The sequence below is a fragment of the Gallinula chloropus genome (assembly GCF_964237585.1).
Source record: "Gallinula chloropus genome assembly, chromosome: 6".
In the NCBI taxonomy this organism is placed as follows: Eukaryota; Metazoa; Chordata; class Aves; order Gruiformes; family Rallidae; genus Gallinula; species Gallinula chloropus.
In genome coordinates this window covers 20,706,973-20,725,468 of record NC_140091.1, presented here as the reverse complement: position 1 = coordinate 20,725,468, position 18,496 = coordinate 20,706,973, and the positions used below count along the sequence as shown (strand labels likewise).

Here is an 18,496-nt window from a genome sequence, read left to right as displayed (position 1 = left end):
CGCGCATGCGCACAGGTCGGTGCAGGCGGGGCGGAGGGGAGGTGGCCATGGGGGGCCTCAGAAGTCGGGCTGGCCGGGAGGCTCTGCCTCTCAGCCCTTTCACGGTGGAACTCTTTCTAGCACCTTTGCGGGCGAGCAAGGGGACACCGAAACCCCAACTCAAACGGTCTTAGGGGGCTGCGCTGTATATCCCGGTGCTGATGCCAGCCTCGGTGGCAGCGCCCCTCATTAGAGTTTGCTGGCAGCTGCCACAGAAACCTCAGGATCCGACATGCGAACGGATGGTCGATTGGAAGGGAAGGTCTGTAAAAGTGGGAAAGAGTCCCTGTGATTCAGAGGTAGCACATCGCGATGTGGGGTCCCTGTCCAGGACAGCACGTCTGCCCTGTGTACCTGCCACAGCTGTGCGTTAGGCTATCTGCCAGCTGCCCTCCTAAATGCAGGGTTAGTTCTATGCCTTTCCTCTCACTCACTGAGGCTCTTTGTCCAGTTGCGTATCACCAAGGTCTAATACTAAATTTGGAGCAGCGCTTTACTTTTTTTTTATTCCTTTTTTGAAGTTGCAGTGCTTTACAGACAAAATCGAACAATTATAACCCCAAAAAGTGAAAAATTACATGGGAAATTCTGCATACATTGTTCATGGTTGCCCTGTTGTTTCATGAGGGAAACCATCCTGTTCTAGTGACTAGGACTTCTCTTAACGTTTAAAATAAGTCTGTGTCCTGATTTCAGAGAGAACATCCACTAAGGTTTTGATGTCAAATTAATAGCTTTGAACAACTTTTCTGTTTGTATCAGCTTGTTGGCTACATCCAGGAACTCGGGAGAGAAGCTAGATTCTCTCAGTTTCTCATGCTGCCTGTTGTCTGTGTGCCAGGCGCGTTACGTAGGTACCTGGTGCATTACGTACTCCCAGGCATAATCTGGAAGAAGCAGCCAGACTGGCAGGCAGATGTGCCCAGATTTTGATTATCAACGCTGCAGTCAGCAGCAGCACTTTCAGCAGTCACTTACCCACTTAGCTGGTGGTGCAGGTGATGGTCATCGGTGGAAAGAGACCATTTTTGGTGCCTGTTAAGTGGTTAATTCTCTGCAGCTTGCTCGGTTTCTGCCTGCCTTGCCAACCCAGGTATTAACTGCCCTGAAAGTGTTTGTCCTGTGGGTTTGCCAAGCTGAAACCACTAATACTTGTTACACAGCATTGAACTGGTGTAGAGATATAGTTATTTTTACTTCTTGCTTTGGATGGGCCTTATGAGCCACAGAGAAGTGAGATGTTTGCTGTGGGCCTCAGTTCCCACCTCTCTGTGCTTCCTTCTTACTTGGAGAAGCTGGAAAGCTGCACTTGAACTGGTGTGAGAGTCTGTCTGGAGGGAAACAGCAGCAGAAAGGGCTGAGCCTGCAACCCTTCTCTGAGCCTGCGACCCTTCTCTGAGCATCCAGTCTTCAAAACTCAGGCTGTTTGCCACTGTGTTTCCTGCTGATGTTGATGCTTGAAAGTAGGTTTCAGCTGTTTGTAGGGAGAGAATTTCAAGCTTCACCCCCTGAAGTTATTGTCTATAGCTTGCTATTTTTGCAGCTTTCCAGCTAGTAAAAGCAATGTGTAGAATATCAGCAGAAAGAATAAAACAGGGAGATGGATGTCATTGAAGGGGATTTGGATGTTAGAGCATGCATTCATTTCTTCAACATTTTGTTCCACTTCCCCTTGCTCTGTGTTTGTTTGATGATCCAAATGATCAAGGAACCAGTGAGTGTGTGATGGAGAGGCTGAAGCCCTCCCTTGCTCAGTAGCATCACCTCTGTCATCAGCACTTTCCCAGCTGTGGAGGTGGACCCGTGCATCTTACCTTGCACCACTACCTTTCCTTTCTTGTAACAGGGCATCCTAGGACAGAGTGTTTGGTGCCTACAGCTTTAAAAAAATACAAACTGAGAAAGAAAACATGGAGCCCTGGTGTGAATTAGCAGTGTTCAGTGCTGTAAGCACGCAGCATTCGACTTCACATCCCTGTTGTAGAGACTGAGACTGGCAAGGGCTGATGATGCATGACAGCCCTTAGGCTGCAGCCTCCTTCAGCTCCCCCAGCACAGCTTCTGGTTGCAGTAAAGGAAAGCGTCTGGGCAGAATCTGACAGTTTGTTAGCTAAAAACTGGGCTCAGTAATGCACATGGTTAAAATAATCACATGGGTACCTTAGCAATGCCTACAACACATGATTTGCTTTTATATAAGTCCTGCAGGATTGAAGTATTACGCGAGATAAGTGTGGATTTACGTAAGTTTAACTGCTGCAGGTTTTAAAAGGCATTTTATTTTTGTTTTCTAAGTTACTCCACCCATTTTTCACATCATTAATGCTTCAAATGTGCTTTTCAGTACATGGGTCTCTGTGATAATTCTGCTACGTTTGCAGCTGGATTTATGGGGCTGGAAATTCTTTCTGGGTTTTGACTGGAAGTGGAGCATAAAACAAATAGGAAATTGATCTTTCTGCTGGTGTGCAAGTTTGCTACCCAGTGGGAGAATTGCTCCCAACCTCAGCATGCTCCTTAATTGGTTTATGGGATGGAAACACCCCAAGGCCTCTATTGGTTCCTTTCATCTGGCCTGTGGGAATTTAAATTCAGCAGGGATTGGTGCTGGTTTGCAGCTGGACTGGGAAGATTTGGTGACCTTTCAGTTTCCTTAAGTTACTGCTGCAGGTGGTGGCTGCATCAGAAGGGCTCTGAACCAGACAGCTGAGAGTATGTGAGAGGTAAGGGAAAAGTATTTTTATTTTCTGTGAGGTTCCTGTTTGTTCTGAGTGAAAAACCCAGCCCACCTTTCCCTGACTTCTTGCAGCCCTGATGCCCTCCAAGGCTTTGGTAAGCCTTACATGAACACCAGTAATCCCATACTGTGGGCATGTATTATTATTGCAGACTGTGTAGTGGTATTTAACGTCGCTCCAGGGTGCAGGGCTTAAGCTCTCACAGGTTGTCTCCTCCAAACGTATTAAACTGCATATGTGCTAAAGCAAAGGGGGTGGGGGTTTGCTATTGGCTGTAATGGAAGGCAATCATAACCTAGAAGGCAATCATTTTCAAATGTTTGTTTCTTACACCACATCTCTTCAGAGAGGCAGATACAGTCCTCATCTGAACTATGCTTAGATGAGGGATAAACTGCATCATGGCTATTTAGGTTCTTTATGATTTTGCTGGATTATTCAAACCCAGCTTCTGTCTCACAAAGAGAGGCAGGCTGAACGTGCTATCACTTTGTACAAAGGTTTCATCAAAAAGGGACAGAGTACTCGTATTGAGGGTGGAATTTGGTGAGAGCTGAATTACACAAGAGAATGAATGCTGCCTTTCAAGTGAGAAGGATCTCATATTATCTGATCTAATGTTGCTGACAGGTTCCTTTTTACAGGCACTTGTTATCTTTTGTTAGTGCCTTGCTAATGAAATACAGCTGGTAAATGGGTTGATCCATTTACGATGTGCTTACTTGTAATTAAAAGCCAGGTAAACTTTCTGACAGATGTTCTACCTTGACTGCTTTCAAGGGCTGCTTCAAGACACTGATGAGCACTCTGCCTGGTGGCAAAGCAATTAAAGCACTGCTGGTGTCCTGAAATTTTATTGTGTGCAGCAGATTTCTCCAGGTCTCCTCTGGGCACTAAGTGTAAATTTCCATCAGTATAAAAGCTCAGTTTTCTATCTCTGCCATGTAGAAGTTGCATTCCCCAGGTCTGGGGACTAGCTGACGTTTTGGAATGAACCTGATAATGATATATGAAAAGGTATTGGCTTCTCCACCTCTTTGCAGAGGCATTGGATGGGACAGGTTTATGAGACTGTTTTCCTTGTGCCAGTGTGGGTTTAGAGGCTGAAAGGAGTCACCCAGGAAATTACTGTATTTGTTACAGACTGCAGCATTGATTCATATTTAATGGTATGGTGTTACCAGAAGGAAACAGGCAAATCCAAGATGACTACAGACTGGGACTTCCAGTTTTGAATTCTCTTTGTATTTCAAATAAGTTTGAAAAAACTTCTTGCTTGGCCCCATGATAGGACATCATCCTCACTGCAATGTTTTATTTTGTTTTTCTTCTAGTTCTTGCTCCTCTGAACCTGCAGCTGCTGAACTCCACAGTGAACTTTCTGGCCTTCAGCTGGGATCAAATGATTGATGTGGATAATTACCTCATTACCTATTACCCAGTAGGGTATGAGATGTTGGTGAAACAAGTTCATGTGCCCAAAGAACGGCTCAGCTATGAGATTGTGGGTCTCTGCCCTGGCACCACATACAGTGTCACACTTCATCATGTGAAGAAGGGGATTGCCAGTGAGCCCAAGCATCCAGAAGCAAGTACAGGTAGGAGCAGGCAGTATTTTTTTTTGGAGTCAGAAGCTGTAGATCTTCACAGTCAACTTCAGACAAGTGGAGCGAACTGTTTGGCTTTGTAACGCTCTGCCTGAGCACTGGAGAACACTTTCTCTTCCCAGTCTTAGTTGCAGTTTTCTGTCACTGTTCCCCTCTGAAGAAGCTGTTTCCAGATAAGTGTCATTAGGGCTGAAAGTTTTACAAATTTCCTTTCTTTCCCTTTATCTTGTCCAAATCCTACCTGCATTGACAACCCTGAATTCCAGGGAATTTGTAATGCTGCCTGTTGCAAGAAGCAGAAATGGAAACATGCAACATAAAGCCAGTAGGTTAGTAAGAGTAATGTGCTGTTCAACTGGATGCAGAAGGGATTTAAAAGTAGGCGGGATGCCATTCCTAGGTAGCAATTTGCCAAAGATGTCTGCAGCAGCCAGTTTTCCTCATAGTCTCTTCCAAGGACTGAATGAGCCTGGTGCTGCTGAGGTTAGGAGGTTGAGGTGTGGAATAGCTGCATGTTTGAGGCAGTCTCTTGAGAAATGAAACACCGTTGTGTTAGCAGCTGATACTGTGCTGTGTGCCTGCACTTGGCAGAAACAGCAAGAACTTTGGTGATTTTTGACATTTTTCTTGCTTCTAACACAACAGGTGGGAGCTGAGAGCAAGAAAACTCTTGAGTTGGAGTGGTACTGTGGATAGAACTAAGCCTGTTGAAACAATGATTGTGCTGTACTTGCTTAACTCTTCATTTTGGTTCAGGGAAATGCCTTGGGTCTTAGAGCGTGTGTCTGAGGAGGGCTGTTTAGCAGCTTCCTGTCTTTTATTCACCCTTTGAATATCTTTTGATCCTCCTTCACAGTAATGTCTGTGCTGAATGCCATCTGGGTAACAGAGGAGATGGAGCACTCATGGGAAGTGGAGTGGGAGAACCCACTGACAGATGTGGATTATTATAAGTTGAAGTTCAGATCCCTGGAGAACATGGATGAGGAGGGGGCCACAGTGCCCAAAAACAATGACCCAAAGAGCAGACACATCATGACTGGTGGGTACTTGTGGGTATTCCATACTGGGCAGGGAGAAGTGGCAGGAGCTATTACTATCAGACCATAGTCCTGAGGTGATTTTTCTCTTGTGTGGATGGGCAGTTTTCTTCCACCTTGTGCCTGCCACATGCCAGGGTGAGATCTATTTGCGTTCCCCTATCCCATAATAATGGGTGTCTCCATGGGGAGAAAGCTTCTTTGTCCTGTGGATAGCAAGCTTCAAGGCACATTAATTCAGCTTTAATTTCTTCTTCTCCGAAAGAGAGTATATTCTGTTTCAGAGCTGGTGACACTGATGTTAAGGAAATTCCTGCTTACTCTAGTCAGTGAATGCCCTAAGGGCAAGCCTGAACCAAAAGTGCCATCAAGGCATTCTCAGCACTGAAGAATATTAGATAGAAATCTAAGCTTTAAGCTCTTATCTGCTACAAACAATCAGAACTGGATAGACCAAACAAAACAGCTTTAAGAAAAATTAGTCTTCTCTAGTTGTTGGTAATGCTCCCTTTTGTTCTTTGCCTGAAACCTGGCACAGAGTAGGAGGTCACTGTCCTTTCCATGAAGGACAATACCAAGGGGAAACCATCCTCAGTGAGTGGTAGGACTGGTACCTGGAAAGTTTCTTTTATGATAGTGATGTTACTACAGGGCTTGAGGACTCAAGATGACAGCACAGAAGAAGTTGCACAGTTGGCTGCTGCTTCATGTCTGCTTGTTTCTTGTTTAAGCTTGTCCATGCTGTCTATTAAACACTAAACCTAGCCCTAGCTCAGTCTTTGGTTTTAATCCCAGAGTAACTTCACCTTTAACTTGACTAATGGCTCCTGACATGGGCTAAGCATAGTAAGCCACCCTCTGTACCTAGTAACAACCCTCAAATGAGCCCAGACCTAGGGCCAGCAGTAACTCAAAGTTTGCTGGTTCATCACTTCCCTACTAGATCACTGACAGGATGGCCTTGCTTACACCTAGCACACCTGATTTGTGGTCTGGATATAGCCCTTCCTCGTGGATCTTCTGGGCAGCTGCCACTGACTGCTTGGCAGCTGTTAGCTGCTGCTTTGCCTGGTCTCTGAGCCCAGGAGCTATACGGAAGGGGGTAAGTTCTCTTCCTTCCTGTATTACCTGGTTCCAGCATTATTTTTATGTTCACCAGACTGAACAGAGGAACCAAGGAGCAGATAAGGACACTATTGCCTGGCCTGTGCTTCCACTGGGGGCTGTAGTCTCAGCCCACTGTCTGCTCTGATACGCCTGCCCCAGGGAGGTGAATTGTGCTTGTCTGGCAGGCTGCAGAGTGGCACAGACCTAGTGTTGCTGTGGTGGCTTCAGTCTTCACCTCTTACTTGCTGCTTGTTGGACCTTAGAGGTTGAAGCTTTGGACTGTTTTACCTTGTAACAGAGCCAGAGTCCGACATAGTTATCTCCAGTGTGAGGAAACCACAGGAGCATCTTTAAGCTGTGGGCTCAGTGCAGCTCAAGACCTGGCAGAAGCTCCTGTTACTTAGCTGCTACTTTTCCTGTAACTGGAAGCCTAGCCATTCCAGATCTGAGTGTTAGAGCTGGAAACCCTGTTTGCTCATTGATGCTTCAAGCCCTTCAGAAACACAGCAGAATATTTTTAAGCAATTATCTTGAAAAACAGACCTTGAAAGATCCTGAACTCTTGTTCTATCTGTAAGATTCTGCAAACTGAAGTTCAGCTCTCTCACAAAAGGGGCGGCGTGCTGCATCCAAAGACTGAAGAATCCCAAATCAGGCCTGACATTTCTGAGGTTGTCTTGTAAATTACTCTATTAGAAGAAAATTGATTTAAACCAACAAAGCCTCTGCACTGCCATTGTGAGGCTGCTCTTCTTCCTTGAGTAAACTGATTGTTTGGAACACCCTTGGCTTGCATTTTCAAGCTGTTCAGCTCAGAGCTGGGGGCTGCAAAACTTCTTAGAAAGGAAAAACAAATCTGTAATGAGTCATTCTGCTCATATTCTTATGTAACCCCTGGAACTCAGGAGCTGTGACTAAGATAAATACCAGCTATTATGAGAGCTACCACAAAACTCTGATTCATAACCTAAAATAGCAGGACCCTCGGGGAGTGTCTGAGAGACAGGTCTGCTGGGTGGGCAGGAAGGCAAGAGCAACAAATGGCAGAGGTAGAGAGAGCATGGGGTCTCTGCTCTGTGCTGTGAGGAAAACAAGTGAGAAGGGCATGATCTTCCTGAAGAAAGTAGTGGAAAGTTTTGTCTAAATGGTAGAACAGTCCCGCGTTCTCCTTGCTCTGATGCTGCTGGTTCCTCATGGATGCCTGCCCTTTTCAAGGGGCTGTAGGGGGGAACCTAAGTGAGTTTGTGTTTTACCTACCTGGCTGAAGCAGCAAAGCAAAAAGGGAGGAAATATGCACATGATAGGTATTGTAGTGGTTTAATTTACCCAGAGTTTCCTAATCCTGCGCTTTGAAATGTTCTCCTAGGAGAACTGACCGAGTGACCGAAGATACAGCTACCATTTTGTGGAATAAAGTGGCGGCTCCCTGTGGTGGTTTAGCCCTGGCTGGAGGCCAGAATCCCACCAAAGTCAGTCTGGTACTCCCCTTCTTAGTTGGACAGGGGAGAAAATATATATTAAGAGGCTCAGGAGCCAAAATAAGGACAGGGAGAGATCATTCTGTCAGCGATGACATGGGCAAAACAGACTCAACACAAAGTGAAGAAGAGAAAAACTACCTAATTTATTACACTACACTACACAGAACAGTGAAAAACCAGAGTCGGGAGAGTGACCAGATCTTAAAACACTTTCCCCCCACCACTCCCTTCTTAGCAGACTTTAGTCAGGATTTTGCTCCCTTCTTCCCCCCTGTTCTCAGCACGGGGGGGCAGGGACTGGGGACAATGGGGTTCTCGGTAGCACCTTCTCCCCATCCCTCCATTCTAAGCAGATTTCCCTTTAGCCATGATCTTGCTCCCTTCTTCCCCCTGATTGCAGCACAGGGGGGCAGGGACTGGGAGATGGGGGCTTTGGTCAGTCCCTTGCAAGTTGGTTTCTCTCTCAGCTTGGGGGGGGGGGGGCATTCATTCCACACCCTTCCCCTGCTGCACTGTGGGGTCTCACCCACGGGACACAGTCCTCCACGAACTTCTCCAACGTGAATCCTTTCCCACAGGGCTTTAGCTCTTTATCACAGTGTCTCTCAGTCCCAGTCCTCCACAGGATTCCAAGCCTGCCCCCAGCAAACCTGTTCTGGTGCAAATCTCTCACTCATCTCTGTGTCCCTGATTCTCCTCATGGCTGCAAGTGCTGGCAGGGGCTTGTTCCAACGTAGGGTCACAGCATCTCCTCTATGTCTCCACCTGCTCCATCCATCGTGGAGCCCCTCCACGGGCTGCAGGTGGGGTCTCGGCCTTTTCCATGGGTTTCTCCAGGGGCTGCAGGGGCATCTTTCTCTCCGACACCTGGGCTGCCTCTTCCCCCGGCCTTGGTGTCTGCACAGCTCGTTACATCTTCTCCAGTGGCAAAATGCAGCTGTTTCCGGGTTGTTTTCTCCTATATGTGATTCTCAGACACTTGACTATCTCTTGGGCTGCAACTTTGGCCTTGAACTGCTCGTTGTTTATAGTTTAGGCTGGCAGAAAACTCTAACTGCTGCTTAAAAAAAAAGGTCTCAGCAGCACAGCCTCACAAAACTGTAACACTCCCACAGACAGGTACATGGTGAGATGCACCCCAGCTGATGGGGACACCAAGGAAATAGAGGTGGGGGGTGAAAATGACATCATCACCTTATTGGGTCTGAAGCCAGACGTGGAATATGTGATCTGCTTCTGGGCCCCAGAGGAACAAGGCGGCAAGCACCAGAGCTGTGACAGGTAAGTTGTAGCAGCAGCAAGTGGAGGGACTTGAGTTTGAATTTCGAACTCCTTTATTAATTGTACATGTTTCAGTAAAACTCCTCCTGCTTTGCATGGGCTTGTAGTGATGCAACAGTTCACGTTGTTCTTACTAATGTGGCTGGACAGGTCTCCATCTTAGCAGGAAAACTCTTTTGAGTCCTGTTGTGGCTGGGTCCTTTGGCATGGCACCAATTACAGTCAGTGCAGAGGGAAACAAAACACAGCAGAAACTAAACCTTCATACCAGGAATGTGTAATTCATGCTTTGCCTTTACAATGCCATAAACCTTGAACCTCTCTTTTTGCTCAGTGCTTTTTCTGCAGTGCAGTCATAACTGAAGAAAAACACCTAGAGTTTTCACATCACACACAATCATTTGCTTGATTACTTTCTTTTCTTGCCACAGGTGAGCATCCTAAATAGCCGCAGCTAAATAGCTGTGCTGTGACTATTCAAATACGTGTTCCCAGCGTGAGCTGCCCTCTGGTGACGCCAACGAGGCTCAGCATCTTTCATTAAGATGAGCACTAATGTATTTTCACCTCTCAAAGGAAGTGCAGTCAGTTCAAGCAGGTGGAAAATCACAACTTTTACTATAGCTACAGCATGTTCCCACAGACAGCATGGCTGTCAGATGGTTGTGCATTTCTGCCCTAGAGTTCAGAGCAGAATAAGCAGGAATAAGAAATGCCATTCCAATTTAGGAGACATCTGCAAGACCTTGATTGCTCAGGGTGGTAGGAGGCGTTTAGTGATTCCGTGCAGGGGAAAAAACCAAATGAAAACCCCCAAAACAACAAATAAATGTGCTCTATGCAAAGGTTATTGGCTGTTGGGCTGTTCTTGAAGGGCCACGTTCCTGCAGACTGCATTATGATAGTCACTTAAGGCTCAGGCAGTCTAGTGTCACGTTTCCATCTGTGAAAAGGGCAGGGGAGCAATTGGAGATGGAAAGTGGGGGGTTTTTCTAGCTGAGAATGTAAACACAGGCGTTACTAGTGGCATTGGGTGGTTCTTGACCTTCAAACCTTCTCTTAAAAAAAAAAAAAAAAAAATTTTGCCAGTCTAGTGTCCATGTAGTGTAGCCAGGTGGCTTACAGAAGACAGTCACAATATCCAGGGGTAGGGTCTGGGTCCTGCTAGACAACTACTTGGTGAGATACAGCACAATGATGGGGACCCAAAGGATGTGGAGGAAGGGAAGGACAAGAGCGTCACTGCTCTGAAAGGACTGAAGCCAAGCAAAAAGTATGTTCCCAGTCTCTGGGCAGAGAGGGGAGCTCAGCAGACATCACCTTTGCTTTAGTGTGATGCAAACCTGTTTCATGAGGGCTGCATTTCAGATGGCATTTCTGAGCAGTTGATTTGGTTTTTGGGTTAATTCCCACTGCAACCCAGGCAAGAAGTTGTCATCTTCAGAAAGCAAAAGATAGTAATGCCTTTTTTCAGATCTTTGGGTATAGAATAACTTCCCAAGGCTTATCTGTTTTCCTGAATATATTTGATAATCCAACAAAACATCTTACCCCTGCCTGTAAAGCTAATGTTTGTGTCTTTAGACCATTGTGATCAGCACAGCACTATGCTAAACCTTTGAATAATGATGACTTTCTGCTTACAGAAATCAACAGCCCAACTGAGCTGTTGGCTGACCAAGTGACAGAGGATGCGATTACTGTTTCCTGGAACAAAGTCCAGGCTTCAATAGACAGAGTGAGCTACACCTCGGCTAACTGGGACACAGAAGAGAGGCAGTTGGAGAAGGACAAGAATGTCACCGCCTTGGCAGGGCTCAGGCCAGGTGTGGAGTACATCATCTACTTCTGGGCAGAAAAGAGAGAACAATAGAGCAAGAGGGCCAGCACTGAGGCTGTGACAGGTAAGAGGCCAACAGGTTTTTAACAGTGTAAGTTACTGCCCAGCTTTGCCTTAACACTAAGTGCATCTCATGACTTTCACAGCAGGGGGAGAATCGGGCTTAATGGATCAAGTCTTCAGGTTAGTGCATCTTGCTGTGCAACCTGCTCAGCAGCATCACAGAGAGATTCTATATATCTGTAGGTATTGCAAACAGGCTGTGTTGCAATTGCTAATAGGGAAAATGAAGCCTGTGCAGCAGTGTCATTAATATACTCATATAGTTATGCTTTATTTTAACTGGTGCGTTTGCTTGTCTCCCATCATGGAATAGGGAAATGCTCAGTTCCTTTTTGCAGGTGAAGAAATAGAAGTGTTGATGGATTAACAGCATGCAGGGTGCCTTTCCTGGTAATAGGATGATTAATCCTTGTTACTCAGTGGTTCTTACTGGGACTTTTTCCCATGTGTGGTCAGTCCTGAAAGTGTAGTGACCGCCCAGTGTGAGGGTTACTGGTTTATAACGACGTTGTAAAGCTGAACGTCTGCATGGTTTGCAAGTGGCTGCAAGTGTTTACAAGAGCTATGCTCTAGGTCAGGGGCTTGCTGAAGGTAGCTGAGTAAATGTGTACCCAGGTCATTCCAGTCTCTTATCAGAACAGCTTTGCTGGTTCTCTCACTTTCTGGACAGGTGACATCTAAGCTTCACAGAATCACAGAGGCTGGAAGGGAGCTCCAGAGATCATTGGGTCCAGAGCCCCTGCCAAAGCAGGGTCCCTAGGACTGGTTGCACAGGTTGGTGTCCAGACAGGTCTGGAATATCTCCAGAGAAGGAGACTCCACACAGCCCTGGGCAGCCTGTCCCAGGGCTCCCTCACCAGGAAGAAGTTCTTCCACATATTGGTGCAGAACTTCCTGTGCTCCAACTTGAAGCCATTGATCCTTGTCCTGTCTTCAGAGGCATGTGACCATGAGAAAGTAAGAAAGTAATAGTATGTCACTTTGCAAGAGCTTTCCTCTGTCCAGGACAGGACTGGCAGTGCTGTCCCCTCAAAAAGCTTCTGTAAGGATTAAAGACAGACTCTGGGCAAACCACCTCAGACCTTGCACCTCCTGGCTTTGCGGGTCCAATCAGTGTGTGATTGGAAATATAACCTTAAAAAGGAAAAGGCTGGCAAGGCCCTTGAGGGGTAGGAGTGTCACAGTACACCCTGATGATGACAGACTTTCACTTTTAACTGTCTGCAAAAATTGACAGCCTGGCACACCTGATGACTGACCGAGTGACAGAGGACACAGTACCATCTCCTGGGACAGGGTCCAGGCTCTCACATATAGGTACATGGTGAACTATACCTCTGGTGACACAGAAGAGATGGAAGTGGGAAACAATGAGACTACCATGACTCTGACAGGCACTGAATATTTCATCTTCCTGTGGGCAGAGAGAGGAACCCAGCAGAGCAAGAGGCTCAGCACTGAGGCAGCGACAGATATTTCGGAGAAGCTTTGTGCTTCTATGTGATGCTGTGTTGTGGAGGTGATCTCAACTTCTGTCCTGTTTTCTACTGGCCCGTTGCAGAATGTATACTAGGCACCAGTTTGTCTTGTGGTCACTTATGATGTGAGGGCATCCATGCTACCTTCGAGCTTCTAATAGAGATGGTGCCAAGCGTAGAGAGCTTTTAGGAGCTAGTACTACTCTGTTAGCTCAACAGCTGTCAGCCCAGTGTGAGCATCACAGCCCTCTGCTAAAGCACCGTGGAGCTCTCTTTGCCAGCTAAATGTGTGGCTGAGCTCTGCCCCACTGTATACACTATGGTGCTGATACTATGGTTCAACTAGTGCTGCTGATAAGAATGGTGTTTATCAATCATTCTGCCTTACATGTCTGCTTGATACTTTACTCTGGAGGCCCCTGTCTGAAGATGCCTGCACCTCAGTGCCCTGCCTTGTCTGGCTCCAGTTCTGCATTGTCAAGAGCAAGTGTGGTGCTTAGCTACCGAGACCTGGTAGAGCTACTGATGAGTTAGGCCATGTCATCCTTCAGTTTCCAAGGGTGGGATCATGGGGCTTTAAGAATCAAAAGCTTTGAAGGGCACTCTATGTGTCTTCTAGTTACCCATACTTTCTGCTCTGTACTTTATGTCTTAGAAATGGACAGCCCAAAGAATCTGGTATCAAGTGATAGAAGACTTGGCCACCATCTCCTGGGGTAGCATCCAAGCTCCCACAGACAAGTATATAGTGAGCTACACTTCTGCTGATGGGGATACCAAGGAAGTAGAAGTGGGGAAGGACAGGAGCATCACCACCCTGACAGAACTGAAACCAGACAGGAAGTACACCATCCATCTCTGGGCAGAGCTGGGAATCAGGCAGAGCAAGAGGGTGAGCACTGACATGCTGACAGGTAACAGTTGGAAGGTGACAGGGTGGAAGGACCATATGCTTCCGTTATTTTACGTCTCATGATTTCTCTTTGCATTACTGAGTGACGGATGTGCACAGTGGTAAACCCAGGCTGGAGTGCGTGAGTACAGACTGCCATAACAGAGACTGTTACTGTAGATATTGAGAAGAGGCAGATGTTGTTATACAAACTGCGTGGATCTCGGCTGTCAGCCGGGGTAAAACCACGACACTCGGACAGTCCGGTAACTTGGACAGCCACATAAGGCAGCAGGTCAGGCTGGCGGCTGGACAGGTGAGGTGGCCGGTCAGATAAGGTGGCCATTGCATTAAGGCAGCTGGACAGGTAAGTCATCTGGTCAGTCGAGGTGGCCAGTCAGTCAAGGCAGCCTTGTTTAATCAATCAGCTGGAAAGATCTCCTCCTCTCCCCCTCTTTGTTTGTGGAGCAAACGCTTGAGAGTTTGATTCATGCATTCCACCATGGTTTGGCCTGTAGGCGAATATCATGTCCCTGTAACATGGGTAATGCCCCATAGTTGGAAAAAGGTTTGTGTTGCCTGTGCTGTGTATCCCAGGCCACTGTCGGTTTTGTTTTCACGGGGTGCCCCAAGTGCTGCTATGGCAGAGCTCACGTGGCATTGGACATGTTTACTAAATTCCCCCATTTGTGCAGTAGCCCCACACTGCCAGAGAAAAAGAATCTATACAAACATGGACATACTTTTGCTGACCAAATTCAGGGATGTGTGTAATGTCCATTTGCCAAACTTCTAGTGGGCCTGTGCCACAAGGACTGACACCAGGGGCAAGGCCACTGGTGAATTGCTGACAGTCTGGGCACGACTGTACAATCCCTTTAGCCTTGGCAGCTGACAAATGGTATTGTTGTTGGAGTACCTTGACAGATTGATGAAAGAGTTCATGCAGCCTTTGAGCTTGTGCAAAGCAGTCTGCTGAGGGAGCAGCCCATGACAATGCTACCAGCCTGTCTGCTCTCTGATTTCCTTCTACTATACCTTGAGTTAGTCCAGTGTGGCTGTGAATATGGATAATAAAATACTGATGCTGTCACCCAGATAATAGGAGCCACAGTTCTTTAAGCAATCTATACAATCTTTCAGCAAAAAAGTAGGTACTGGAAAGCTTCAACATTGTAAACACAGATGGCAAAAACGACGATCCTTTAGCACCAGTCAGGTTCTAGTTATACATAGATGTATAAGTAGACTTACTTATTTAAAGAAAAAATTAAAAGGGTACGATGTAAAAGTAATACCTATTCTAAGAGCTCACCTAATTAATGCAATCAGGGTTTGTAGTTTCCATCAATATCATGAAAAACTACAAAATATAAAAATTGTTCTATGTGGGTTTGATATAAAAAGCAAGGGAGTGTTGCCTTTCAACTTAAGTAGGCAGCACTTCCTTAGCAAATAGATCTGTTCTAGGAAATAAGGATGATGTAAGTTCCTTAGGCTTTTAAAAGATTTGCGTTAAAACACACAGGAATTGGACTGGAGGCTTCAGAAAAAGCTGTCGTGTTTGCTACACTCAGTACTAATGGCAGAGACAGGGCTGCGTAAAGTAGATCGATTGAACCTACTTTCTCTTTGGAACAGCTGGCTGTATGCAAAGGATGAGCACAGTGAGAATATAGGTAAATTCTGTTATCAGAGCTGCTAAGAAAGGTGTCATTAATGCCTTTTAAAAATATCCCCTCCCTTTAGCAATGCCACTAGAGGTTCCAGTTCCTTATTCATAATACCACAGAGTGCTCTAACCCAGTTAATATCTCCTAGCAGCTTTTGAACATCATTTAGTCTGCTGACCTCAGCTTGGATCGCAATCTTTTGAGGTGTTACGGTACTTTTATCAACCTGCTACCCCAGATATTTCCACACTGGATTTTTTTGAATTTTTTCTGGAGCAATCTGTAACCCCTTGCTTTTTAAATGCCCTGTTAACTCATGAATCAAACTTTCAATGTCCAAGTTTTTTTCCTGCAATCAGTATCTCATCCATGTAATGATAAAGGATTAGATCAGGATGCGCTTTTTGTACTGGAGCAAGTGCCCAGGCTACATCAGTGTGGCACATAGTGGGTGAATTTTTCATGCCTTGTGGGAGCACTACCCAATGATACTTTTCATGGGTTCATTTTTGTTTATAGTAGGGACTGAAAAAGCAAATATTTCATAATCATCAGGGTGTAAGGGAATAGTGAAAAAACAATCTTTTAGATCAACAATTAAAACGTTCCAATTTTTAGGTATCATATTTAGAGATGGAAATCCAGGCTGTACAGCTCCTCTATCTCCCATCACGTCATGACTTTTCTTAAATCATGCAACAAGCGCCATCTATCGTTCTTTTTGGGAATGGTAAAAATAGGCGTGTTCCGGGGACTTGTGGAAGGCTTCGTATGTCCCTTAGTTGCTCCAGTATTTAATCTTGTAGGTGGGCAATTTTTTCCCGAGTAAGTGCCATTGATCAACCACAGACAAATTACATTGCAAGACGCGAGTTGCCACATCCATTCCGGATGGATGGGTGGGGGGGAGTGTCTCCTGTTGCTGCCTTACTTCTGCCAAGGCACCCGGTGCCACGTTCTCTCGGGTCTCGGCTCCACCCCCCCACTACCACCGCGAACCACAGCGCGACCCCTCCAGCCACCGGGGCCGAGCCCTGGGCATGTGCTAGGACCCAGTGCTGCGCCATCTCTACGCTCCCATCTCTGCCTCCCACCGCCCCACTATCAACTCTCTACCACACGGTCGTCCCCACATAGATTTCTCCCCAGTAATTTCTGCAATTGAGCAGGACTAGGGTTCTCTACAGTTTGAATCAAACCCTGACTCTGCCATGTCTCCCGCTCTGATGCCACCTTACATGCCCAGGCTCCATCGACCAGTCTTTGCCGAGTCTCTTGAACGTCAGGAGGCAGTGGAATATCATTGAGTTTGTTGGGAGGTGTGGGTGGTAGCAGTGGATATAGAGACTAAGTGCGTCCCTGATCCAGTGGTTGGTGAAGCAGATTCTTGTCTGTATCTGTAGGACTCTTGTCCATAGGCTTCGGAGGTGCCATAGGGACGACACTGGCAGGTACTTTGTGTGGGGGCCTGGGCAGTCCTGAGTCCTGCTCTGCTTTTATGTCCTCCAGAGTAGAAATCACAAGTCTCCAAGCAGGGGCCAGTCCCTTTGCCTCCTTGTCTCCCCTACTGACTGCATCCCATAATTTATCCTCCACCCCTGTTTATGCTAAATACCGAGTGTGGTTCAGTTGAAAATCCACGATCACGGCACCACAGCAACAGATGCCTCAGCATCAGCTCATGGTATTTTACACCTCTCTTAGAGAGGAGCTTTACTAGTACGCTGACTATGGCCCCTTCTTCACTAGTTAAATTATTGCCCATAGCTGCACCTGCTGCTCACCTTCTTAGGTGTACAACTGCAGGGTATAATTTTGTCTTGTCCTGGGGTGCTCTTCATTCCCCTGCCCCAGAATGCAGTCCGGTGGCTTCTGATTTTTTTCAAGCTCGTCTTCTACTCTGGGGTTTCGCAGATTTCTTGAGTCCTGTTTTCAGGATCACATCGGGGTCACCATCTGAGGAGATCAACAATGGGAAGCACATCATTCAATATGAATCAAGGTGAAGCTGTTTATTGAGGAAAAGAGCACAAATTTGAATGTGCATGATGACCAGCCCCCTTAACTGTCCGTCTGCCTGACCTGACTGGCTGCCTTGATGACTGGCCAACGTGATTGATCGGCCACCCTGATTGACTGGCCACCTGACCTAATGGGCCACCTTGACTGAGCATTAGCCTCAACTGAGCAGCCACCTTACCTGACCAGCAGAGTTACCTGACCAGCCACCTGACCTGACCGGCTGTCTGACCCGAACAGCCACCTGACCTGACCGGCTGTCTGACCCGAACAGCCACCTGACCTGACCGGCTGTCTGACCCGAACAGCCACCTGACCTGACCGGCTGTCTGACCCGAACAGCCACCGGCTGTGACCAGATGCCTCGTCTGATGGTCCGAGTCACCTGACTGGTTGTCTGCCTGACCGTCTGCCTTCCTTGACTGGCCACCTGACTCACCAGTTGCCTTACCTGTCCAGCCGTCTGCCTCACTGGCTGCCTTACCTGACCAGCTGAGTTACCTGACAGGCTGCTTTGCTGACTGGTCACATTCATTGATTGGCCACCTTCATTGATGGGCTGCCTTTTACCTGACCAGCCACTTGAACCCAGCAGCAGCCTTAGCTGACTGGCCACCTTACCTATCCGGCCACCAGCCTGACTGGCTGCCTTACTTGATCGTCCGAGTTACCTGACTGTCCGACATCATATTTTATGCCTCTCTTAGAGAGGAGCTTTACTAGTACACTGACTGTGGCCCTTTCTTCACTAGTTAAATTATTGCCCATTGCTACATCGGCTGCCTGACATGACGGGCAGCCTGACCTGACTGGTCACCTGGCCTGGCCAGCCGCCTGGCCTGCCAACCACCTGATCTGACCGGCCACCTTACCTGTCCAGCCAACTTCCTGACCGGCTTCCTACCTAGACCGGCTTCCTACCTAGACCAGCTTCCTACCTAGACCAGCTGCCTTGCCTGACCGGCTGCCTTGCCGATCAGCCACCTTGCTGACACGCTGCCTTGCCTGACCGGTCGCCTGACCTGACCTGCCGCCTGAACATCCGGCCACCTGCCTGTTCAGCCACCTCGCCTTGCCCGACTGGCCACCTGACCTGACCTGACCGTCGACCTTGCCTGACCGGCCGCCCGACCTGACCGGCCGCCTTGCCCAACGGGCCACCCGACCTGACCGGCCGCCCGACCTGACCGGCCGCCTTGCCCAACGGGCCACCCGACCTGACCAGCCGCCTTGCCCGA

At 47.3% G+C, this 18,496-nt stretch overlaps 1 protein-coding gene across 1 annotated transcript; it reads left to right on the top strand.

Moving 5' to 3' along the window:
• Nucleotides 1-5: 5 nt before the first annotated feature.
• LOC311193444 (tenascin-N-like) lies at nucleotides 6-17,647 on the top strand (the record flags this gene model as incomplete). The annotated part of the gene is given in 15 exon segments (XM_084266274.1): nucleotides 6-15; nucleotides 4,112-4,375; nucleotides 5,241-5,440; nucleotides 5,968-6,065; nucleotides 7,898-7,962; nucleotides 9,128-9,239; nucleotides 9,241-9,293; nucleotides 10,940-11,163; nucleotides 11,167-11,197; nucleotides 12,424-12,471; nucleotides 12,474-12,685; nucleotides 13,332-13,354; nucleotides 13,356-13,588; nucleotides 13,747-13,832; nucleotides 17,567-17,647. Coding segments are annotated over 15 exon segments (1,740 nt in total).
• Nucleotides 17,648-18,496: the final 849 nt, after the last annotated feature.